Genomic DNA, 23,946 nt, shown 5'->3' on the forward strand with positions numbered 1-23,946 from the left:
CACTCTGTCTGAGCCACATTCAAACCTTCCCAGTCTGCACAAGATCTCTAAGGGAGCCCACAGCCTCAGTCTTTCCCCCACGAGTGGAAATGCCACTGCAGGCCCCATCTGGACACAAGCAACGAGATGCCAACCTCCAGATTCAAGTTTCTTCGGATTTTTTTTAATTATAATTATTATTTTAATAACAACCTGAATCCCAGAACTCGCAGACTGTCCATATTCCCTCCCCTGGGCAGAGGAGAGGGGGTACTTTGAGGGAATGAGGTGGGGATGGGGTGTCTGCCAGGGAGACTCCAACGCCCCCAGCCATCTACTGCCAGGGGTCCCAGAACACTGACACCTCGGGAGGGAGGAGGGCTCCATCTAACACCCCATCCTGAAGCCCTCCCTCCTCCTTCAAGGCCTGGAGATGCCGCAGCTCAGTCCCTGGGCACTAGGGGGAGATTGAGGAAGAGTTGTGGGGGGCGGGGACAGGCCAATTCTGAGCCTTCAACTCCCATCCCCAGGGATCAGGAGGCATTAAAGCTGCATAGGAAGAGGGGGCAGGCAGCTGGCACAAGGCCTGGCAGCTGTGGGAGCCCCCAAAGGCACATTGTGAGGGAAGGGAGGCTCAGACGGAGGGCCCATTGGGCGCAGGGGGCCCAAGCCGCGGGACCCCCGAGGAAGGCAGCTGGGCCAGCTGCTCGGGGCTGGCCAGGGCACGCAGCAGTCCATTCTCCTGCTCCAGCGCGGCATTCCGCTCGGCCAGGTCTCGGATCTGCTCCTTCAGCACCTCCACCTCCTCCCGGACCGCAAACATGAGGTGGGACTTCACCAAGTCCTGGGGGCCCGGGACAGGCAAAGGGTCAGGGGTCCCAGGCCACCCCAACTGCCCAGTGCCTCCAGGGTCTGGGTGTGAGAGATGCCCCTGCTCCCAAATGATGAAGGACCACAGGAGAAGCAGCAAAGCAGGGAAGCGGTGGGGAAGGCGGGGGGCACGGAGCGGAAAGAGGGGACAGAGACAAAGTTAGGGCTTAAAGACAGAGATGGGGGCTGGGTCAGAGACCAAGGGAAATCAGGAGTTCAGGTGGAGACAGGAGGGGGTGAAGAACCCAAGGGAACCCAGCTGGGAGTCAGATGAGGAGCTGGGAGTTAGTATTCCCTAATGAGGACAGCAGAGGAGGGGCAGCAGGACATGAGCTGGGACCACCTGGGACCAAGATGGCTTCTCTTACCATGGCTTGTTCGATCTTGTTGTCAATGCCAACCAGGCTTCCGGAGCCGCTGGGGAGACACAGGGAGATGAGAGGTGAGGGGGAAGAGCAGGTGCCAAACCAGGTGTCTGGACACCGCAGCCAGCTGCCCTCTGGGTCCTTCTCAGAGCAGGCTCTGGCCTCCTCCACAAGCCCCATTCACTGCAGCCTCCCACCCACACCCCTGTCTGTACCTGTGACAGTAGAGAATCAGGGAGAGGAGGGTTTTGTCCATCCCCCGGCGGGGTGAGGGCCGCTGTCCAGGCCCCCCCAGGCCCCGGTGAGGCGGGGGTGCAGATGCCCCTCGGATGGGGGATGCTCCCCGAGGAGAGCAAGGAGAGGAGACACAGCCCCTTTTCCGGGGAGGCCCTGGAGCCATCCCCACCACTCGGGTCTCATACGATGACACCAGGGACTTGACAGAGATGCCTGGCTGGGCCATTCCCAAGGGAAAGGGCTTTAGGCAACCCCCAGAGGGAGAGGGCTGTATCAGATGGACTGCCTGGGGGGCTCAGAGCCCCCCGGGGCAGAGCGGGGTCTGGCTGGTGCCAGGCAGGCGGAAAGGAGACAGTGCCTAGGGGGTGCTGGTCTGAAAGATATACACCGCCCCCCAGGGCAAAGCCTGGCTGCTATTGGCTCCTCAGGGACACGGGGACCCCCTCCCACCAACCTCCATGGTGGGCGGGAATTCCCAGACACGGTCAGTGCCAATGTCCCCTTCTCACCCTGGCACCAATCCCAGAGCAGAGGGAAGGGGGCAGGCTGAGGGAAGTCAGCTGGTGGGCTGGGTCGGGGGAGGGACTCTGGGGCCTGAGGCTTGGGTCAGAGAGGGGTGTGAAGGGTGAGGGACAGCCTGGCCTAGGGAGACGTCCCCACTTCTCCACCCATCCCATCCCCTCTGAACTAACACTGGTCTCCCTCAAGCCCTCAGCTCCACTCTGCTGGGATGGGGGTGGGTGGTGTGGTGTTTCGGATTAACTTGTCATCTTCCTTGGACTTGTAAGCACCCCCTGCCCCAGACACAAAGCCCACATCATGGGTGACCCTGGGGCCTGGCCAGAAGGTCTCTGAGGGAGAAGAATGGAAAGGTTACCAAAGCAATGAAAACAGAGCCCTGATAAACAAGCACAGCCTATGGATCTGGAACCGGGGTCTCGGGTCTGGGGTCTTGGAGGGAACAAAGACTTGAGGGGAGGTGGGAAAGTGAGGCTGGAGATGGGACATGGAGAATTGGAGCAAGGGTTTTGAAGGCCCTTGGGAGCCAATGATAGGGGAGAGCAGGCCTGGCTGCAGTTTGTTAAGCGGCCACCAGAGGTCGACTCAGGCCTGGCCGAACGGTTCCAGGGCCGGCCTCAGGATCCCTCAAGCAAGTCTTGCCCCTCTGAGGCCAAGGGAGGCCAAGAGTCTGCACAAGTCTTTCGGCCTCGCCCTATCCCCCAAGTCTCCCTCTTGTCACCACTTGGGTCTCAGCCTCCTGCTTCATGCCCTAGCTCATGACCCGCACCTGACCAACCTCTCCCTCAGCCACCTCAGCCCTGGGGCCACCTCTACACCCAGGCCCGCCCCCCCTTGTGCTGCAGGATCACCCATGATCCTGTCCTCCAGCCCTCAGCTTTGCCCCCCTCAGAGTGGGTGATCTCAACATGCGGCATCCTGCACTCCTGTGCTCCGGTTGCAAGCCCTTTCTCCTGATGGTCGGTTCCAACTCGCTTCCCTGTGGGGGGAATTAGCACTCAATTCAAGGTGACCCTTGGATGAGGCCCTGCAGCCAGGAAGGGAGCACAAGGGAGCTGGGAATTTTCCATTTCCTGTCCAAGCTCTGGGTGCAGAAGGCGCTGACAGGTGGAGTAACCAAGGGGGTGACAGGGCCTGAGAGAGCAGGACAGGGTGGGATGGGCGAAGGACACCAGGGACTCCTGGGGTTGGGGGGACAGGACAAGTTTAAGAGTGGAGGGTGAGCCAGCCAGCTGGAGAGCCAGGGCAATTTTCAAGCTATTTCAATCTGAGACACCTGGGTGGAGCCTGGGCCACCACAGGTCACCGCCCCCTGCCCCCCTCCCCAGTACACACAAGACACACAGAGACCAAAGAGGGGAAGATTCACAGGAATAGGAACACTGGCCTTGCTTGGCGGACACTCAGGTAAAGATGCCAAGTAAGTTGTTTGTTCTTGCCAGAAATAAAGGAATAATACAACAATAAACATTTGTTGGCTGATAGATGACTATCTCCTGTTTGTCTAAGTGCCGGAGAATTTTTGACAGCACTTTCCACTGTCACATTCTAACGTTAATACTTCAAGGGACCAGGACTCTGGCCGGCAACCCAAACGCTCCCCTTGAGAGCGCCCAGAGCAAGCAAGCTGCAGGCACTGTGCCGGAATCCCTGGGCAGGGCCAGGACCAGGAAGCTTGAAGTTAGCTGGGTGGGATCAGCCCCCACCACAAACCCAAAAGGCGACTGTGTGAATTAGAACAAAATGCCCCCCTTTTCAAGACACTTAGTGCCATCTTTCAGAAAACTCACATGACTTCCAAGTTTTGACGACAGTGATTTCAAATGTGAGTGGCGCCCCCTGGGGTTGTGCATGCATGGTATGCACAACTGGGGACTCTGGCTCTGTGGGACCCTTGGGTCTTGGGGCAAGGACAGCCCTAGAGGCTGGTCTTCCTTTTTGAAGGTCAAATGAAACATCCTCAAAATGAGGACCAGATGAAGAAGCGGGACACCTGGAAGAGGTGGAAAGGTTCTGATTCTGGGGACAAGGGCCAGCTCTACTCCCTAGCTATGTTCGGAGGAGCCCGCAGGGGATGGGCCTGAGGCCAACGAAGTGGCATCCGGCTGCCCTCTCTATACTCCCTCCCGGATCTGTGGTGCCTTTGGGGTGGGGCCAGGCCAGAGTGTGGGGGGGGGGGGCAGGGGGGTTGGCTCCTTGCCCAGCTTGGGAGAGCTGTCCCTGCCTCTGTCCTGGAGAGAAAGGGCATCCTAGAGAGGGCTGCCTCCTCCTCTTCTCTTGGGACATAGGCATCCCAGTAGGAGAGTGGAGAATGTGGCTTTGGGGTCAGACCCAGGCTCCGAATGCAGTCCTGTCACTTACTAGCTCGGTGACCTTGAGCAGGTTTCTAAAACCTTTCTTCTCTGAGTCTCAGTTTCTTCATCTGGAAAGTGGGGATCATGGGGTTGCTTTAGTGAGGTGAGAGGTAGCACCTGACCCAACGGAGGCACTAGATAAATAAATGTACTTTTTCTTTCCCAAGTCCCTGGGATTCATTCCCTATAATGCCTGGAATCCCCATGCTGGCCATCTACCCACACATTCCCTCATCCACCCAACTATTTATCCATCTATCCACTTATTCAAGTACCTTCCAACTGCCAGGCCCTGTTGTGGACACATGGTTCTTGCCACCCAGCAGTACATGAGCAGTCTGAATTCACCAGGCACGCTCTGTTCTCCCATCCCCAGATTCTGAGATTGGCAGGCACCCCCCATTCCCCATCTGAGATCCAGGCACTCAACTCCCCAGCCCACTTTCTCTTTGAAAGGGAGGTTCCATGCCACTCAGACCCTGTTCTCCTGCCAGCTCTGGGCACACCAGAGAGGTGAGGTGGGGGCCACATGGCTCACCCCAGGGGCCAAGGGGAATGGCCCAACCCAATCCTACTGGCCCAGCAGGGTGGGGCAGGAGAGGGGCTGGGCTGGGCCAGAGCCCCAGAGGCTTGGAGTGGAGCAGGATAAAGTGAAGCCTGGGTGCCTGACCGGTCAGACTGGGGTGTGGGGAGGGAGTGGGACAGAGGGAGGGAGGGAGGGAGGGAACAAGCCAAAAGAATAGAGCTGAGGAGGCTCCTGGAGGCAGAGCCCTCTAAGAAGGAGAAGTAGGAGGTTGGTTCTGAAATCAACATGGGTGGGGAGGGACAGGGAGCCCTCATGCCAGGGAACCTCCCAGTGGGAGGGAATAAGGGTGGGAAGCTCTGAGAATAGCAGCCATGGGGGCAGGTGACTCCCCGGCCCTGGCCAACCTCACACCTCACCTCATACATTCCTGAGAGCGGGGGAGCCCAGAAGCAGCAATGCCCTGCCCCACTGTGTCCCTCACTCTGGAGGAGCCACCACCAGGCCCCTTGCCCTCCATCCCACTGGCTCCTGGCCACCCCTTCTCTTTCCTCTCTGCCTCCCGCCTCTCCCCAAGGCCACAAGCCCTTTTCTTTGGTGAGACTTAGTCCCTGATTCGGGGTGGGGTGGCGCCATGAAAGACACAAGCAGGCAGGAGAGACTCCCTTCTAGAATAGGTCTCCCCATCACCCATAAAACTCAAGGCTAAGCCCCACCCCTTATTTCCTTCCAAACAGGAAGTCCCTCCCCCCAGAGCCTCAAACAGGAAGTCCCACTCCTCCCTCCAAAATAAAAGTGGTGACTCCCCAGCCTTTCTATCAGTCCCCAGCCAGAAGGGAGCTGCGTGCCTATCTGACTCGCAATTTCGTTCCTCCCTTTTCAGCTTGCTGACATTCCTATGTTGAAACCTGGCCCTCGAAACAGGAAGTTCTGCCCACCGTGCCGCCAAACTGAACGCACATTCTCCCCTGAAGGGCAAACTCCTGCAGATCCTGCTCTCCTGTGCCTCCCCTGTGCCCCACAGCCATCCTCTCCAGATTCTGGCTTGGTGGCTGCAGGGAGGACTCAGCCCTCCTGGTGTTCCGAGCACAGAGAGCAGAACCTCAGGGACGTGCTTTCTTGGCACTAGAAGTCCTAGGATCCTAAAGTAGTGTACACAGTGTCTAAGGATGTTACCTCCAAAGGCTGGCGTTCCATTCTCCTCAGTAGGGAGAAGGAGGTGGGAACCCGGAGGAGACCCACTCCCTATTTGCCTCTCCAGCGCACTTGCCAGTAAATTCTTAGGGTTGGCCAAATGATCGCTAAATCTGCAAGAGCTCTGGAATTTGACAACAATGACTCCCTTCAAACTCTAAAAAAAAGTCTATGATTTGACAATCCTAAGCCAGGGAGTCCCACCCAGCTCTCTCCACAGAGAGGGAGTGGGTCCCAAATCAACTTTGCCCAGTGGTTGTGCCCAGGCCAGGTTTCACTGTTGAAGAGGTCCTCTCCAAGTTCAACTTGGGGGAAGGACACCTACCAGGCAGTTTCATGCAGTTGGCCCAGGTGCTGGGTGGAGATCCAGAGCCCACCTACCTATCATCATCGCTGTCCAGGTGGCCACTGATGGCCAGCATGGAGCGGGCCAGGCTGAGGCTCTGGGCTGCTGCTGCTCCAAAGGGGTCTGGAGACTTGTGAACCAGACTGGCATCGGGGAACAAGTAAAGGGCTGGGGAGCCGGGGCGAGAGTCGAGTGGGGGCACCTGGAGGCAGAGAGGTAGGAATCATCACATCAAGCGCAAGAAAAGAACCGGCCACCTTACAGCGTGCCTAGTAGTCTTCCTCATCTCTCCCCACATACATCCGTTCTCTTCCGAGGACCCAGGAGTCCTGACCCAAAGCCCTTCTCTCGCGCCCAGGTCTGGTGGAGGCATTAGGCAGGTATCAGAGGCAAGGGAAACAGTGTGCATCCCTAAGACTGGGTGTGAGCAGCTTCCAAAAAGTGGCTCATGGGGTACTAGAGTACTAGAGAGGGGGTCTGGCAGGCACTCCAGTACCCTTCCACCAGCTGAACCAGGACCCCCCAATCAGAGGCTAGTCGGAGAGTGTCTGGGCCTTCTGTCATCTGACTTACTAAAGCAACTCAAATGTCACTTCCTCAGAGAGGCAGTTCCCCATCACTGGTCTAGTGAATTCCACTGAACTGTTCTATGTGTGTTTTTTTGTTTGTTTGTTTTTTTATAGCACCTAATAGTATCTGAAATTAAAGTATTTTTGCCTCCCTGCTACTAAAAGGTAAGCTCTAGAGGGTAGAGCTTATAGTTTGTTCAATAACTATTTGTAGAATGAATGAATCCTCAGAAACTGGTCCTCCCCCCCCCCCCCATCTTTTCTAGTCTCTACTCTCAAACTTCTCAGATTCAGGTGAGGTTCTGCTCCTGCACTGGGCCCTGGGGGTGGGGGGAGCGGTTAGGTTGCGGAGATGGGGGGGGAGGTGGAGCCTGGGCATGGACCCACACAGCCCAACAGGCGCTGGGGGTGGCTGCAAAAGGGCGGGGGCCACAGGAACAAGACGCCTCTGTGAGGCCCCAGGAGGCCCCTGCTTCTCGGAAAAGCCAAGAACAGAGAGTCCAGAGTGGTTAGAAGGACACAGCAGAGGAAGGGGGCCCAGGTTGTGTCCCCCCGCCCTCCTCCCAGCCTCTCTCCTGAGAGAGGGGAGCCAGACTTCGGGGCACGTGCACACAGGATGTGGGTTGAGGAGAGGGGTCTGGGGGCACTAAGGACAGACGGGCAGGGTCTGCAGGTCCAAGGGAAGCTTGGCCAGGGCTTAATGACAGAGGGACTGGGGCAAAGGGGACTTGCTTTGTAACAGCATGGGGACAGGGACCAGTAAAGGAAACAGCATCTTCTCCCCTGGAGTAAGAACTGACTCAAGAAAAGTAGGGGGCGCAGCATGAGAGATGTGAGCTTGAGGCCAGGAGGGGGTGGGGGAGCCGGTCCTGACCGGTCCTGACAGGGCCCAGACATCCAGTCCCAGGTTATTTTTATACTGTGGTTTGTGCCCAAGGCCAGGAAGGGGGAAAAGTTCTCATTCTCACACTCCCTGCCTTTTCTTCTGCAGTCCAAGGTGTTATTTTCTCCTTCAGGACAGACACATCCATCCCCCACACCCCTGGCTGCCCACCCCCACCCCAGGGACCCAAGCATCCTGCCCCCCAGCCCAGACTTGTTCCTCTTTTGGAGACAGGAAGCAGAAAGAGCAAAGGATTTAACTCTCTCTGGGCTGCTTCCTGCTTTTCTCCCATTCCCCAGTGGCCACCCCCAGTTATCAGTCGTGGAGAGGCCTAGATGCAGGGTCCCAAGACACACAAGTCAGCCAGGGAGACAGTGGGACGACCACTTTCTACCCCTCCCTGCCAACCTCGGCAGCTCCCAGAGGCCCAAGCACCCAGCCCCACCTAGGACCTCCACCCTCAATGCCTGAAGCCAGAAGGGGTGAAACCAAGACAGAAGGTAAGGGCCAAAGTGAGGAGGCCACATCTCTGTGATGGAGAGACAGGACTGGGCTATTAGGAAACGGAGACCTGGGCCAAAGGTAACAAATTAAAGGCTAAAGAGAAAGAAAGAAGGTGCAGAATGTAGGGGAAGAAGGAGCCTGAGAAAGAAAAGAAAGGCTGTGTGGGGAGAAGGATGGGCTTCCCAGGGAAAGGGCAGGAAGAGAAAAGAGAGGCTACCTGATGGGACAGACAGGTGGGGAGAGGGTGGCATGGAGGTGGAGGCAGGAAGGCCCAGGCTGGGGACCCAGGCTGAGATGGGCAAGCACCACCCCTCAGGTGTCTCCCCCACCCCAGAACCCAGCTCTTACCTGCCCCATCTCCTCTGGAGCGACCAACTCCATCCTCAGCCGCAGGGCTCCATCCTTTGACCGGGACAGGGGAGGGGTCCCTGTTGCTGAGCCCCCAGCCTCTGCTTCCACCCTCAGGGATGGCAGGGGCGTGGCAGCCCGGGATGGGCCCGCGCTATCCCCAGTCCGGGGCTCTGGGGGGCGCTGCTGGGGTGGGGAGGCTGACAGTGGGGGTGTCTCCACCTTGGCCTTGCCAGGCATTGCCAGCTGGCCCAGCCCCCCGGTTAAGGAGCGGGCCTGAGGTCCAGGGGAGGTGGGGGGCGGACGGAGCCAGGAGGTGGGGCCCTGAGACAGGCCTGGCTGTGGAGTTGGGGCACCCAGGCCCAAGCTGGCCAGCTCCAACCTGGAATCCAGAGATCTGCCCCCAGTGCCTCCTGAGGCCCCTCGAATTCCCTCCAGGAGCCGGCCAAAGCCTGGGGGCTCCAGGTCTCTCTCGTAAACATCCACACACGTCCAACGGCCTCGGCGGTAAGGCTCTCCCAGGCCGTGGGGCAGCTTTACCACCCGGAAACGGGAGGCAGGGGCCCCAGGCGGTGGGGAGCCATTCCGGGGGGTGCTCTTGCCCCCCTGCTCGGGGTTGGGCTCCCCATTAGGCAGGCGGGGTGGGGGCCCAGTGGGGGTGGGCAAGGCAGGGGGCTCAGAACCCCCTGGGCTCCCTGGGCCCTCATAGTCCGTGGTGACGCTGGTGATTTGGAAACTACTCTTCTTCTTGCCCCCACTCATGGTCCCTGGGGCTAGGACTCGGCCAAGGTGGGCGGGGGTGCAGCTGGGGCTCCTCGAAGGGGCTCAGGCACCCCTGGAACAGGGGGGCCACATGGCGGGGGCATCAGGGCCCCTGGGGACATCTGGGTCCGACATGGCCGGAGGGCCCTGCAGGAACTGGGGGTGCTGGGTTGGTGAAGGGAGCACAGGGCAGGGGAGGCGGCAGGAGGTGGGGGCAGGGGCAGGTTTTTCCTGCCGCTGGCGCTGCCCAACTCCAGAGCTGAGTTTGCAAACTGGAAAAAGAGAGAGAGAGAGAGACTGTGAGAAAGCAGTGGGCAGGCCACCTCTGGGGCTTCCTCTCTGGGGAGCAGAATGGGGGAGGAAGGGGAAACCGCCAGAGACCCAGAGACAAAGAGACAGAGACGAAAGAGACCAGGAGATCCCAGCCGTCCCACAGAGTAGGAAGAGGCAGCCCAGACCCAAAGTTGGGCATTTCTTCCCTGGGATTCAAACTCGCAAGACCCAGTTACCCGAGGGCGGGGGGCTCCAGGGCCTTGGTTGAGCAGGGGTGAAGCAGTTTTTCAGCCTGGCCCCGCCGCTGAGAGGCCTCTGCCGGGTGTCCGGGCTCCCGCACCCCAGCTCCCCCATCCCTGGGGCAGGCCCTGCCCCGCTGCCCCAGCGCCCCGCCCAGCCCAGAGCCATACCTCTCGGCCTCGGCCACCGAGCTGGGCCGGGGGTCCCGGCCGCCTAAGATGTCGGGTTGTCCTTCCCCTGGGGCCTCTTGGCCCCAGCAGCGCGGGGGGCGCAGGCGGGAATCAGAGGCTGTCCAGTTCTCTTCGGGGACCGCACTTTGCCCCACAAGGCATCTCAGTAAAAAGTTTGCTCTCCGGAAAAGAAGGATCCCCCGCCTCCTTGGTGGAACCCAGGCGCGGCCTCTGAAGCCCCAAGGGTCTCCAGACCGGTGCGGGAAGAGGCGGCTCTGCCCCCCCGCCCCCCGCCCCCGATCCTCCAGGTGGAGCCGCCTGGGTGGTTGGGGCGAGTGGGTCTCCCAAAACTCCTCCGCGTGGCACGGCTGGGTCTCTCTTCGCTTCTCGGCTCCTCTCGGTTCTGTCTCTCTGCCTTTCTCTTTCTGGGCTGTTGACAACCCCCACACCAGGAAGTCCTGCCTCCTCGGGCCTGCTGACTGCTCCTCTCCTCCTCCTCCTCCTCCTTCCCCTCTTCCTCCCCTTCCTCCGCCCTCACTGCCTCCTGGGGCTCCTGGCCAGCTGGCCCGGGGCCAGGCCTGCCAGCACCGCTGCTGGTGGAGTTGCTGCTGCTGCGGCGGCGGCGGCGGCGGCTGCTGCTCCCGGGGCCCCCAGAACCGGCTTAACCCCACACCTGCTGGGCCGTAGCCCAGCGCTTCCTCGGAGGGAGGGGCTGCGGAGGGCGGAGAGAAAGGGGAGGAGCTTGCGGGTAGGCCAGGGATTCCCTTACTTGTAGGCACTTGCTGCCATTGGCCTACCGATCCACAGAAGAGTGGGAAGGAATTTACCCGGGACTCTACTGGGTGCCACCCCATGAGCACCCAGTCAGTGTTTGGGTGCTGCTGCAGCTGTTAGTGTATCTTTACTGGTTTCTACAGTAACGGTATGAGGAAGGTCCCGTTACCCTTCTCTGTCCTTATTTTAAAAAGTGGATTATTATGACAATCTGCAAACATGCCCCCAAGTAGAGAGAATGTGATAAAGTCCCAGGTACCCATCATGCAATTTCCACAATGATCAACTCGCAACCAACCTTGGTTCATCTATACTCCCAATATCTTTTGTTGCATTGTGCTGGAGTATTTGAACCAAACCCCAGGCACCGCAGTATTCCTCTTTTTGGATGTGGATATTGAGACCGTAGGTTCAGAAAGGCTGTCAGTGGTGCAGCTGGGACATTCTGGACACCCAGGTATGCCCTTGTCTGGCCCTCACATGGAGAAACAAAGATGTGCTCAGAAAGGTGCCCACTTGGACTTGCACTTTCTCTCCAACCGTGGTCACATGTACATGTGTGTGTATGCACACACAGCCACCCACACAGATGCACCTGAAGACAAACCCAGGGGGCCTAAAGCACCCCACCTCTCCCATCCCCTCCCTCCTTCGCCATGGAGAATCCTCACACAGGCTTGAAGGGTTTACTGAGTGCTAGGAGTGAAAAAATAAGCCCCCAACCGCCATTTTCTCTTTTTTGGCACCCTCAATCAACCATCTGAGCAAAAGCAGTGTCTAAAGGCCACAACTGCCTTCACTCTTGGGCTCATTAGGAAATGGATTCTGATTCATTTTGGTCAAATAGAACTATTCTTGAGCACATTAAAAATTCCTCGTATTGGTCGGCTTTACATAGTCATCTCATGGATTTTCAAAACATGAGGCTAAGCTGCAGGGTTTAGCTCCAGTGTTTCTGCCGAGGTAACTGGGGCTCCTAGGCATTCGGTTATCTGCCATAGGCCTCGGAGCTAGTATTTGATGGCATGGAGACCAGGACTGGCTGACACATCCCCTTCTTCTTCAGCTTTAGCTCATGGAAAATTTTAACCACTCTTCAGGGTTAGGGGAAAAAAATAATGCCTCCTGCCTCCACGTTTATATATTTATTCTGTATTTCTTTATTAAAATGCATCTGCACTCTGCCTCTATCCCTCCATGGTAACAATAGCTACCACAGCCAGGTCCCAGGTCCTCCCAAGTCCTGAGGTCCAGGAAGCAGCCGCCCACACAAACCCCCCACTCCTCAACTCTCTCCCCTTTGGCAATATTCAGAACACCGCCCTGCTGCTCCGCCCCCAGATCCTCCTTCCTTCAGCGCTGACTCGCTACAAACTATTCGAAATTTATCTTTGGACGCTCCCGGTCCTACCAACTCAGACACTCAGCCTCAACTTGGACTCCTCCGCGTCTACAGGCCCTGGGACATTGCTGGTCCCGGCGCCAAGTGTTTATTGCATGAATACATAAAAATTCGTTCACACTAAGGTGTAAATGTGAAAGGGCTGTTATGTATTTTAATGGGTTACCTTTTTGGGGGGGGACAATAATACCCCTTTAATGTATTTTACGACTTACAAATCTCCTTGTATTAATTCTTTTGCTGCCCCAACAACTTTATGGAGGTAAATATGAGATGAGGCATCTTTCAGAGAGGTTGTGTGATTTGCCGAAAGCCACACAGCACATCTGCAAAGATCTGCCATATAAGGTAACGTGCACAGGTTCCGGAAATTAGGGGTGGATATCTTTCGGGGGTCCCTTTTTCAGCCACTTAGGGGTAGAACCCAGGTCTTCTTGCAGCTAATGTGTGGCAAAGGGATTTCCGAGGGAGGATTTCTCCGAGCTGAAGAGAAATATGATGGGGGACTGAGGAAGTGGGCGCGAGCTCGCGACCCTGAACGGCCGCCTCGTCCGCACCCGGACCGTTGCTACGGTGGTCCCAGTCAAAGGTCGACCCCTGGGGCACCCAGGACCTGGCGGGCGCCGCTGCCGAGTCAAAAGTTACTGGGGAAGGATGATTTGGGCTCCGGGGGCGGACTGGAGTAAGCCTTTGAGCTCAGGCGGTGAAACGAGGTCCGGGCGCCCGGGAGTCTTCAGGGATAGGCGAGTCAGCTCCGGTGCCCTCCCCGCACCTGGGGTGGGGGCGGCAGGAAGATGGGGTGCAGCCAAGGGAGCCCGCCCCCTGCTGGGCAGAGACTCGGAGGGTCGGGCTCGCTACTCTCCGAGCCCCTCGGCCTGGAAAGCGGCACCCCCTGCCGGCCTCGTCACCCCACTGCACTCAGGGCCCCGCAGCCGCAGCCTCGCCCCGGCCCCACGCGGGGTGCGCACCCGGGAAGCGCCGAGCGCGCACGGGGTACGCGCGGGGGTGCAGGACCCGGGCTGCCACCGGGGGGCGCCGCTACGCGCTGCGCCCCACTTTGCTCCGCCGGGGCTTTGGACACCGAACCAAACACCGCCCAGCCGTGCAGGGGCAGAGGGGCGACGAAGAGCGGACGCCTCAAAGCGGGGGCGGGCCGGCGCCAGGTCCCCCGCGCCCCGCGCCCTTTCTCCGAGTTCCCCCCTCCCCCCCCCCCCCGCAGGCTCCGCGGGCTCGGCGTCCCCCGTGCCTCCCACCCCAGCCTGGCTGCGCAGCGCGGCGCGGCCGCTCCCACTCCGTCCTTGGAGGGTGTGGAAGGGTGGGTTTGGGGCCGGGGGCGGGTCTGGGGGCGGACCCGGAGGCGGGGCTGTCTCTGCGGCAGGGCCCAGCTCGGCTCCCCCCGGTCTCTCTCTGTCTCTCCTCCTCCCTCCTCCTGCTCCGGGCGGAGCCCGGCATGGGGGGGCCGGCGCCCGGCAGGCCAGGTACGGTGATGTGGAAATTGGGGATCCTTGGTGCGGGGAGGTTTGATGGGGGGACGGGGAGTAGTGAGGATTGGCGGGGCGAGAGACGGAGAAACCCAGGGTAGCAGGACAAGGGGAAGGGGAGGGGTGCCCGGGAACCTGGGGCCCTTGGATGGAGAGGGGAATGAAGCCGCCAGGTTTGGAACAAACAGGGAAGGGAGAGGACGGCAGTGAGGAGGGGCGCCTAGGAGGAGAGGTGAGGCCGACGGTGAAAAGGAGAGTGTGTTTGGGGGGAGGGAAACCAAAGCAGGTATGGAGGCCGCAGCTCAGAAGGTAGCTGTGGGGCCAGACTAGAGACCCCGCGGGTGGGATTGAGGGCAGGGACTGGAAGAGGGAAGCCGGGAGCCTCCCAGATCCTGGAGGAGGAAGAAGGTGATTTGGGCCATCATGGAGAGAGGTGGAGACGGTCACCGAGGGGCCAGGGTTGCAGGAATAGGGGTGGACCGAGGCCCGGGCCCAGGAAGAGGACCGGAAGGGGGACCTGCCCGCAGGGAATGGAAATAGATGTTTGGGTAGTATTGTAGATACCCAACTTGGAGTGCTCCCACCCCTTCCCCAGCATCCCCACCCTGCCCTCATGACACCCCCTGCCTCGGGGCCCAAGACGGGGTGGGGATTCAGACTGTCCCCCCTTCCCCTGTGGGGTGCGATGTACGCAAATAGGCCCCAGTATAACTCCTTGTCTGTAGGTATGTCCAGTTCTGTGTAGCCGATCTGTGTGTGTCTGGAGGTCTCTGTGTGCTGTGGGTGTGTCGGGGGTGTTTATGTCTGTATGTGTCTGCCTGATGCTAGGTTGTGTTTACCCATGCCGATCTATGTGTCTGGTCCTCTGTTTGTAGATATGGGTTCTGTGGCCTGGTGGTTTGTGTGTCTGAATGTGTGTTTGTGTGGCTGTGGGGTTGCTGTGCATTTGTGGGGCCTGTCTGTGTGGTAGATCAGGATGTATTTACAGGATGGGAATCTGTGTCGAGCTGATCTCTCCAGAATGTGTGTTTGTGGCTCTGGACATCTTTGTCAGGGTGTGTGACTCTGTGTACACATGTCCTCCTATGTCTGTCTGTCTACGGGTCCTAGAGGCAGTGTTGGGTTTTCTGTGCTTCCATCTGTTTTCCACTCTCTGAGGACCCAAGTCACATCTCCGCTTCTCTCTCTCCCTCTCTCTCTCTCTCTCTCTCTCTCTCTCTCTCTCTCTCTCATTCATTCCTGGCCCCCACCCACCCCACATCTTCCTTTTTTTCCTTCTCATCTCCACCAAGTGGATCCGGGACCCAGGGAGGGCCGCCCCCCGGGCCTGGTGGCGCTGAGCAGGGCCCCCCAGCCCCCACCTCCTGCCCCACGACATGAACCTCCTCTACCGAAAAACCAAGCTGGAGTGGAGGCAGCACAAGGAGGAGGAGGCCAAGAGGAGGTAAGGCTGCGGTCCCAGATTGCCCTCTGGGCTGTCCCACACCTCTGCTTCCCCGGTGGCTGGACCACATCCCTCTGCCCTTCCTGGCTCCAACAGCCTCGTCATGAGTCTGATCTTAGAGTCTATGCTCAGTACAGAATTGCTGGCATTGCATACACCCTGTCCCCACCCTGCTCCTGGCTCCTGGCTCCAGCCCTTGTCCTGGCCTCATGGGGGGCTTCTGGCTCAGGAGCACCCTGTTGGCTCTTCCCCACCCCTGGAGGCCCGAGTCACCCCTTCCTGACTCACCTCTGGCCTGTAGTCTCCTTTCTGTCAATGTGGGGCTGGCTCCAGGCACCCCTGTCACCTGACCTTGGTAGGGGCAGACCCTGCTACCCTCATGGTCCAGGGACTGAGTCATTTGAGGGGCACCAGAGAAGATCCATTTGCCCCCCTCCCAGCCTCCTCTGCTGGGGGAGATGAGGGGGCCAAGCGACAGGGTTTTGTGTGTGTGTGTGTGTGTGTGTGTGTGTGTGTGTGTGGTGGGAGACGTGAAGGCTGGGTCCTGCAGAAGAGCCAGGGCTGGGGACCTCTCCCTGCTTGCCCTCTCTCCTTGCCCTCCCAGGGACCTGGATCCTGGCCTCTCCGCTCTCGCTCCCCTCTCTCTTCATTCCCATTGACTGCACAGCCTCTTGGAGCCTGAGTCAGAGCCACCTCCCTGCTCCCTTCTCCCTCCTTGAAACTGTGGAGTTTAATTCTTTTTGTTAATTAGATTAATCAGAGCTATGACTACAGTGATCTCTCCCTAATGAAGGGTTAGTAGACAGGGCCTTAATGAGAGCCCACCCCACAGTGGCTCTCCCCTTTTCCCTGCCAGCCGCCCCTCCCTTCACTCACACAGAAGCTCAGGGACAGTGAAAGGGAATGGGGGTGAGCCTGGGAGGTTGACAGAAAGGACAGCACCGAGGGAGAGGAAGAGAGAGGGGAAGGGAGGAAAAGGATCAGCAGGAGGAGGCCGATGCGGCTGTACGGCCCTCATCTGGGAATGGAGGCGCGGTGTGGTGTGGGAGCACAGGCCGTGGTAGCTGGACGTGACGGGAGGCCAGAGACCAGGTGTGGGCCAGCGTGAGCCTGGGAGGAGCAGGGCCGTGATGGCAGGTGTATGTGCCAGACAGGGCTGTGCTGCCTGCGTGTGCATCTCTCTACCTGTGCATGAAGCCGTCCACACGAGTGCTGTGTGCCAGATGTGCCCAGGCTGGGATCACACAGCTCCAGCGATACTCCTCTGCACACATACTCATCCCTTCTCTCATCCCTGCTCACCTCTCTTCCCCAATCTCCTTGTCTTTTTTAAAGCCTAGGGATTCTGCCTGACGTTTCTAGTTTAGTGCCCTGGACCTTCGGGCAGCCTTCCATCCCCACCCCAGGCCCCTTCCTCCTCTTCCTTCTCCTCGAGGCTCCTCCTCCTCCTCCTCCTCCTCCTCCTCCTTGGAGGCCACAGGGTTGCACACCCCTCTTAGGGTAGAGGAGGGGGAGGCCCAGGCCTGAGGCCCAACCTTTGTTCCATCTTTCTCTCTCCAGCTCCAGTAAGGAGGTGGCCCCTGCAGGCTCCACAGGGCCCGGGGCCGGCCCAGGGCCTGGGGTCCGCGTGCGGGACATCGCCTCGCTGCGCCGCTCCCTCAGGATGGGCTTCATGACAATGCCAGCCTCCCAGGAGCACACCCCCCACCCCTGCCGCAGCGCCATGGCCCCACGCTCACTCTCTTGCCATTCAGTGGGCAGCATGGACAGTGTTGGGGCTGGGCCTGGGGGGGGAGGTGGGGGTCTCACAGAGGACAGCAGTGCCCGAAGACCCCCTGCCAAGCCCCGGAGACATCCTAGCACCAAGCTCAGCATGGCAGGGTCGGGGGCAGACATGCCCCCAGGCAAGAAAGCAGGTGAGATACCCCCAACCCTTCCCGGGAGCTGGGGGAGCTGGGGGGATCCATTCCAGGCCAAGAGAGGCCTACAGGGGAGGGTCCATTCAGGGAAGAACCAAGGAAATGGAAGGTTCCATTCTCAGAGGGAGTGGGGGGAGGGTTGTTTCTTTTTGGAAGGGCCTGAGATGAACCATTCAAGGGTAGGGGAAGCTCCCTGAAAAGCCCATTCCTGGGGAGGGGGTGGCCTGGAAGGGACACGTGAAGGTGGAACAGAATTTAGGGTGGGAGCTGCAGATTCCAGGGAGTTCATTGGAAGGATGATAGCGCTGGCTGGTAGCAAAGGAACCTATGTGCTTTAAGTTGAGGAACGTGGGGGAAATAAAGAGGCAGATATGTCCTTGCAGATGGGGTAAGAGATGAGAGGGGGTCTGCCCATCTCCTTCCCCCACTAAGAGCCCAGTTTATTTTTCTCTTTCCCATTCTGCCCAGGCTCACAGAAGCCAACCCCAGAGGGCCGAGAGTCCAGCCGGAAGGTTCCTCCGCAGAAGCCCAGGCGAAGCCCCAACACTCAGCTCTCTGTCTCCTTTGATGAGTCCTGCCCCCCAGCTCCCTCTCCTCGAGGGGGGAATCTGCCCCTTCAGCGCCTCAGTAGGGGGTCCTGCGTAGCTGGGGACCCTGAGGTGGGTGCCCAGGAAGAGGAGCCCGTGTACATTGAGATGGTGGGGGATGTCTTCAGGGGAGGAGGGCGAAGTGGAGGGGGCCTGACTGGGCCCCCTCTTGGGGGCAGAGGCCCGACCCCTCCAGCTGGTGCCGACTCGGACTCGGAGGAGAGCGAGGCTATATACGAGGAGATGAAGTACCCACTGCCCGAGGAGGCAGGGGAAGGCCGGGCCAATGGGGCCCCTCCATTGACCGCAACCTCCTCGCCACACCAGCCTCAGGCCCTGCAGCCCCACACCCACCGCCGGCCAGCTTCAGCCCTCCCAAGCCGGAGGGATGGGACACCTACCAAGACCACTCCTTGTGAAATCCCCCCACCCTTCCCCAACCTCCTCCAACACCGTCCTCCGCTCCTGGCCTTCCCCCAAGCCAAGCCTGCTTCCCGAACCCCTGGCGATGGGGTCTCAAGGCTACCGGTCCTCTGCCACTCGAAGGAGCCAGCGGGCTCCACCCCAGCTCCCCAAGTGCCTGCCCGGGAGCGGGAGACGCCTCCCCCGCCGCCTCCGCCTCCTGCTGCCAACCTGCTGCTGCTGGGACCCTCAGGCCGGGCCCGGAGCCACTCAACACCGTTGCCACCCCAGGGCTCTGGCCAGCCCCGGGGGGAGCGGGAGCTCCCCAACTCCCACAGCATGATCTGCCCCAAGGCGGCAGGGGCGCCGGCAGCCCCTCCTGCCCCAGCCGCCTTGCTCCCTGGCCCCCCCAAGGACAAGGCTGTGTCTTACACCATGGTGTACTCGGCGGTCAAGGTGACCACGCACTCCGTCCTGCCAGCTGGTCCGCCCCTGGGTGCTGGGGAGCCAAAGACGGAGAAGGAGATCTCAGTCCTCCATGGGATGCTGTGCACCAGCTCGAGGCCCCCAGTGCCTGGGAAGTCCAGCCCCCACAGCGGGGCCATGGGCGCAGCAGCTGGGGTCCTCCACCATCGTGGCTGCCTGGCCTCCCCGCACAGCCTTCCGGACCCAACCGCAGGCCCCCTGACTCCCCTCTGGACCTACCCAGCTGCAGCAGCTGGGCTCAAGAGACCCCCTGCCTATGAGAGCCTCAAGGCTGGGGGGGTGCTGAATAAGGGCTGTGGAATGGGGGCCCCATCCCCCATGGTCAAGATCCAGCTTCAGGAGCAAGGGACCGATGGGGGTGCCTTTGCCAGCATCTCCTGCGCCCATGTCATCGCCAGTGCAGGGACACCAGAGGAGGAAGAAGAGGAGATGGGCGCCACGACATTTGGGGCAGGCTGGGCTCTACAGAGGAAGGTCCTGTATGGAGGGAGGAAGGCAAAAGAGCTGGACAGTGAGTGAGGGGTAGGAATTTGGGGGTGGGGGACTGGGGATGCCCGTGATGATTTCAGGGAAGTGTTGGAAGGGTTATTTGGAAGCCACAACCCATTGTCCTGAAGTGGGAAGTTTTAAAGGAGACCAGAGAATAAGGGCATGCAAGAGACTGAGGGGAGGGGGTCCCCACATGTTCACTGGAGGGGCAAGGAAGATCTGCAATGGGAAGGGGCTGGAATCTGGCCCCAAGAGTAGCCTCCTGCCCGGTCCTGCTCTACTCCCTGCCCTTCCCTTTGCTAGGCTGCAGGGGTGTGTGTTTGTGAGTGTGCGCACACGAAGGGCTAAACACAGCTGCCTCCCAGCTGTTGCCATGGCAACCCATCCAGACAGGAGGGAGAGGAGAGGGAGGCCCCTACCGTTGCCTGGCAACGCAATGCTCTGCCAGGCCTCCTCTTGGAGCTGAGCTTAGTTCACTTGCAGCCCTTCCCCCAACAACCTCCCCCTTCCCACTTCCTGGCTCAGGATTTGGGATCTCCCCCTCCTGGGGAAGACCAGGGCTCCTGTCCTCCTGTCTCTGTTTCAGATGGTGGTCATTCTGGCCCTATCAGGCCAGGAGGGGCTCTGGGGCTAAAGCTGGGGCAGGGGAGTCCCCTTTGACCACAGAAAAGGGTTTGACAAGAGCAAATATCTGATTCTCAGCCCAGGGATGGTACCAGTGGGTGGAAAGGAAAGTGGCAGTAATGGGGTCCTGTGTGTGTGTGTGTGTGTGTGTGTGTGTGTGTGTGTGTGTGTTTGAGCAGTGTGAGGTAGGGTCCCTGCCTTCCCAGCTGTGACTTCCAAAGGGGCAGTTACTTCTGGTCCCTGCATGCCATGGTGTGTGTTGCTGGGGGGACAGCAAGACCCTTCTCATGTGTAGGCACTGAGCTCCCCTTGTCATCCCAGCAGAGATCGAGGATGGTGCCCGGGCCTGGAACGGCAGTGCCGAGGGCCCAGGCAAGGTGGAGCGTGAGGACAGGGGCCCTATGGCATCAGGGATCCCGGTGAGGAGTCAGGGGGCAGAGGGCCTGCTGGCCAGGATCCACCACGGAGGGGACCGAGGAGGGAGCCGCACGGCGCTGCCCATACCCTGCCAGACGTTTCCTGCCTGCCACCGCAATGGAGGTGACACCCTTCCCACACCCGGACACAGATGGGGCTGGATGGGGGAAATCTCTCTGGGTCCGTGTCCCGGGCCCTCCATTTTACCACCACATGTCAATTCCCTTTCCTCCTCTGCTGAGTCCTGGGCAGCCTGGAAGGGGCTGCCCTCTGGGAACTTCGGGAAGGGAACCTGGAGGCCCCGACCCCTCCTCACTTCTCATTTTCCACCTCAGACTTCACGGGAGGCTACCGCCTGGGGCGCTCCGCCTCCACCTCTGGAGTCCGGCAGGCCGCGCTCCACACACCCCGGCCCTGCAGCCAGCCTAGGGATGCCCCAAGCCAGGTGAGGAGGAGGAGGACGGAGTTGGGTTTTCTTTTATTTGTGAAGGAGCGGGTAGAGAAGAAAGCCTGGGTATGGAAAGAAAAGTAGGAGGTCAGCCTGGGGCTGGCACAGTCTAATAGGGGTTCAGAGGAGAGTTGGGGCAGGGGGGGAGGCAGTGATCCTGGGAAGAGCCTGTATTAATCAGATGGACCTCCAGGCAGGGCCACCACTAGCCTGCTGTGTGCCTCTGTGCATTTAGGAAAAGGTGTCTCTTTGGGGTGGGATGGGGCGGGACCAACTCAAAAAATGCATTCTGCAGTTTGTTAAAGGTGCCCATTCCTCAGGGTGAGACAGGCCCAGCCTGGCCGGTACCCTGTGAGGCCAAGGGTGCAAGGGCTGGGTTCCTGTCACCCACTCCCCACCCCCAGCTAGAGGGGAGAGGACAGAGGCCTTGGGGGGCATGACAAGAACTTGTTTCTGGGGAAAGGCATCGGTCTTTGCAGTGGGGGACAGGACCTGGTCACTCCGAGGTCCTTGACCCCCCCCCTTCTTCCTTTCTCCCCTCGTCGCGGGCCGGCGGCGGGAGGAAGGGGCACAGACCCACCCCGCGCTGCCGCTGCCGCTGCCCCTACCGCCTCAGCCTGCCCGTGAGCGCGATGGCAAGCTGCTGGAGGTGATAGAGCGCAAGCGCTGCGTGTGCAAGGAGATCAAGGCCCGCCACCGCCCCGACCGAGGCCTCTGCAAGCAGGAGAGCATGCCCATCCTCCCCAGCTGGCGGCGGGGGCCCGAGCCCCGCAAGTCCGGCACCCCACCCTGCCGCCGGCAGCACACGGTCCTCTGGGACACTGCCATCTGAGGAGGCCGGGAGGCCGGGGCACCGGACTGGGGAGCGGGGCGGGGGTGCCAGAGACTTGCCTTGAAAGAGGGACACTTGAAGGACCAGGTGAGAGAAAGCCAGGGAGAACCCCTGCCTTCCACCCTAACCCCCGGAGACTGGGAGTGCGCCAGGCCCACCGGGCTTGGGGCGCCAGCCGCGCCCCCTGAGATGTGGGGGAGGAGGGTTTGTTTGAGGTTGGAAGTGAGGGCCTCCGCTGCTCTCCCAGCTGGGCGAGGTAGACTCCTCCTCCTGAGAGGGCAAAGGCCAAGCCAGAAGTCAGCGTGGGGAAGGAGGGAAGGGAAGGGAGGAAGGAGGGCGGGTCAAGTGAAGGACGGGGCTAGAGTGTGAGGTAGAGGGGCTCTTTTATAAGAGCCGGGAGTGGGGAGGGGGTATTTATTTCATTATTTATTTTAGTTGGGAGGGCAATTCTGGGCCCTTCTGACCTACTCCTGGGCAGGGAGCAGACAATGGTGGGCAATTAAAGGGAACCAAGTTGGCGCTCTCCCCAATGCCTGAAGGCCCCACCATCCGCGCCCACCCCCAAGCTGGGGATCAGTCTGGAGAGGGGAGCCCAGTGAGAGAAGGGAGGGAGGGGCTCCGGTGAGCTGAGGGCCGCAGACTCATTACAGTACTTACCAATGGCCAGAATTTGGTAGTGAGTGTGGCCTGCTGTGAAACAGGCATCTTATTTAGCTCTGGGGTGAGGGTCTAGCACCAGGGATGGGCGGGATGATGGGGAAGGAGGGACATTTTAGCGGGTGGGGGGTGGGTAGGGTATTTATTTAAATTTTAAAAAATCAGAAGAGATGTCAGGAACTTTTTTTTAATTCCTTTCTTTTCAGAATAATATATTAAAAGACTAACGATCCTAGAACTGGCTTCTTCTATTTCAGTGTGCTCCGCTTTTCTTACACCTGTTTCTTTTCCCTCTTGCCCCATGGTTGGTGGGAGTTGGAGGTGGTGCAGGGAGGGGTGAGTGGCTGTGGCAAGTAACAGGGAGAGGTGGAGTTTGAGGTAAGTCTTTGGGAATGCCACCATGCTGTGATTCAGCAAGCATTTACTGAGCCAGCATCTGATATGTGTTTGGCAATACACTCATACAGAAGGAATATTCAGACTGAAGCCTGCCCTCAAGCAGCTTATAGTCTACTCAGGGGGAGGAGACACCTGGGACAACACCGGACAGTGCTACAGCAGTAAGGGGGCTGGGAGTGGCTGGAGTAATCTAAGGCTTCCTGGAAAGTGAGCCTAAAAGGACAGGTAAGGTTTGGATGAGCGAGGGGGAGGAGGGACCGTCCCAAGGTCACAGTATGATTATCTGCAGAAGAGTAGGAGATGGAGGTGGGGCAGGCAATGTGTGTAAATAATGCAACGGGCAATGAGTCAACCATGATGAAGATGGTTCGGAGAGATGGGCATCAAAGCAAGATGCTCAGCCTCAAGAAGCAATCACGGGAGAGGATAAAAAGTGTCTGGGAGAATGGAGGGCAAGGGACAGTTTGTAAGATGCAGCTGAAAGAACAGCCCCTGGTGGGGAATGAAGGAGCCAAAGGGGGGATCCTTGAAGCCCAAGTTTGGAGCTCCTATGATTGGGTAATGAGCACCTTGACAGAGCAAAGCAAGATTCTTTTGAGGGAAGAATTTTGGATTGGAAGCAATGGTTAATATCCAGGCTGAAAGGTTTGTTACCAGCTAGAACAGTGTGGTGGATGGCACATGTTTTTTTTTTTTTTTTTTTCAACGTTTTTATTTATTTTTGGGACAGAGAGAGACAGAGCATGAACGGGGGAGGGGCAGAGAGAGAGGGAGACACAGAATCGGAAACAGGCTCCAGGCTCCGAGCCATCAGCCCAGAGCCTGACGCGGGGCTCGAACTCACGGACCGCGAGATCGTGACCTGGCTGAAGTCGGACGCTTAACCGACTGCGCCACCCAGGCGCCCCAAGAGATGTTTTTAAGCAATCTGAAGATGAACATTTTTTTTTCTTTAAAAAAAAAAAGATTTTATTTTTAAGTAATCTCTACACCCAGCGTGGGGCTTGAACTCACAACCCCAAGATCAAGAGTCACATGCTCTACCGACTGAGTCAGCCAGACACCCCAAGAAGAACATTTTTTTTAAAAAGCTTTAACAGTTTTCTATTTATTTTCATTCCTATTAGAGAAATTATAACCAGGCACATGAAAGTATTTGTTATTTCATGGATATTGTTGCACAAGATGAGGCTAAATTTATTTCTAATGAGTTGGTTTAAAGAAGAATGTTAAATAATGGTACAGGTATGATACACAGAATATGGAAAATTATGACAGGGTATGAGAAATTTTGGAATTTGGGAAACACCGACTTAGAGAAGAAATGACAATAGTTTGGGAGAGATGAGAAAACTGTAGATAGTAGGAGTCATCAATATAGAAATAATACTCAGGGCTGAGACTGAGTTTTATACAGGAGAGTGTGGATGAAGATAAGCGTTAAGAAGA

The 23,946-nt window shown here is 58.8% G+C and overlaps 2 protein-coding genes across 2 annotated transcripts; one reads left to right on the forward strand and one right to left on the reverse strand.

Moving 5' to 3' along the window:
- Window positions 1-141: 141 nt before the first annotated feature.
- On the reverse strand, window positions 142-10,621 carry TSC22D4 (TSC22 domain family member 4). The gene is made up of 5 exons (XM_047089603.1): window positions 10,137-10,621; window positions 8,692-9,725; window positions 6,423-6,589; window positions 1,218-1,266; window positions 142-823 (listed from the first exon to the last, which is right to left on the reverse strand). The coding sequence occupies exons 2-5, from the start codon at window positions 9,451-9,453 to the stop codon at window positions 614-616; spliced, it is 1,188 nt and encodes a 395-aa protein (XP_046945559.1). The 5' UTR covers window positions 9,454-9,725; window positions 10,137-10,621; the 3' UTR covers window positions 142-613.
- NYAP1 (neuronal tyrosine phosphorylated phosphoinositide-3-kinase adaptor 1) lies at window positions 8,173-21,814 on the forward strand. Its single transcript, XM_047089569.1, has 7 exons — window positions 8,173-8,339; window positions 15,086-15,237; window positions 16,798-17,153; window positions 17,625-19,142; window positions 20,066-20,284; window positions 20,497-20,606; window positions 21,184-21,814. The coding sequence occupies exons 2-7, from the start codon at window positions 15,170-15,172 to the stop codon at window positions 21,439-21,441; spliced, it is 2,529 nt and encodes an 842-aa protein (XP_046945525.1). The 5' UTR covers window positions 8,173-8,339; window positions 15,086-15,169; the 3' UTR covers window positions 21,442-21,814.
- Window positions 21,815-23,946: the final 2,132 nt, after the last annotated feature.

This window comes from Lynx rufus, unplaced genomic scaffold (genome assembly GCF_022079265.1).
Source record: "Lynx rufus isolate CCGP_SWC_20201006 ecotype Redwood Valley unplaced genomic scaffold, mLynRuf1.p SCAF_27, whole genome shotgun sequence".
Classification (NCBI taxonomy): Eukaryota; Metazoa; Chordata; class Mammalia; order Carnivora; family Felidae; genus Lynx; species Lynx rufus.

Excerpts from the sequence above, each read along its gene's own strand:
- TSC22D4 (XM_047089603.1), bottom strand. The coding sequence starts at position 9,453 with ATGAGTGGGGGCAAGAAGAAGAGTAGTTTCCAAATCACCAGCGTCACC. Across the intron at positions 6,590-8,691 it reads CTCCAGAGGAGATGGGGCAG|GTGCCCCCACTCGACTCTCG; the intron begins GTAAGAGCTGGG and ends CTCTGCCTCCAG. Across the intron at positions 1,267-6,422 it reads CTGGACAGCGATGATGATAG|CGGCTCCGGAAGCCTGGTTG; the intron begins GTAGGTGGGCTC and ends GTGTCTCCCCAG.
- NYAP1 (XM_047089569.1), top strand. The coding sequence starts at position 15,170 with ATGAACCTCCTCTACCGAAAAACCAAGCTGGAGTGGAGGCAGCACAAG. Across the intron at positions 17,154-17,624 it reads GCCCCCAGGCAAGAAAGCAG|GCTCACAGAAGCCAACCCCA; the intron begins GTGAGATACCCC and ends CATTCTGCCCAG. Across the intron at positions 19,143-20,065 it reads GAAGGCAAAAGAGCTGGACA|CAGAGATCGAGGATGGTGCC; the intron begins GTGAGTGAGGGG and ends TTGTCATCCCAG.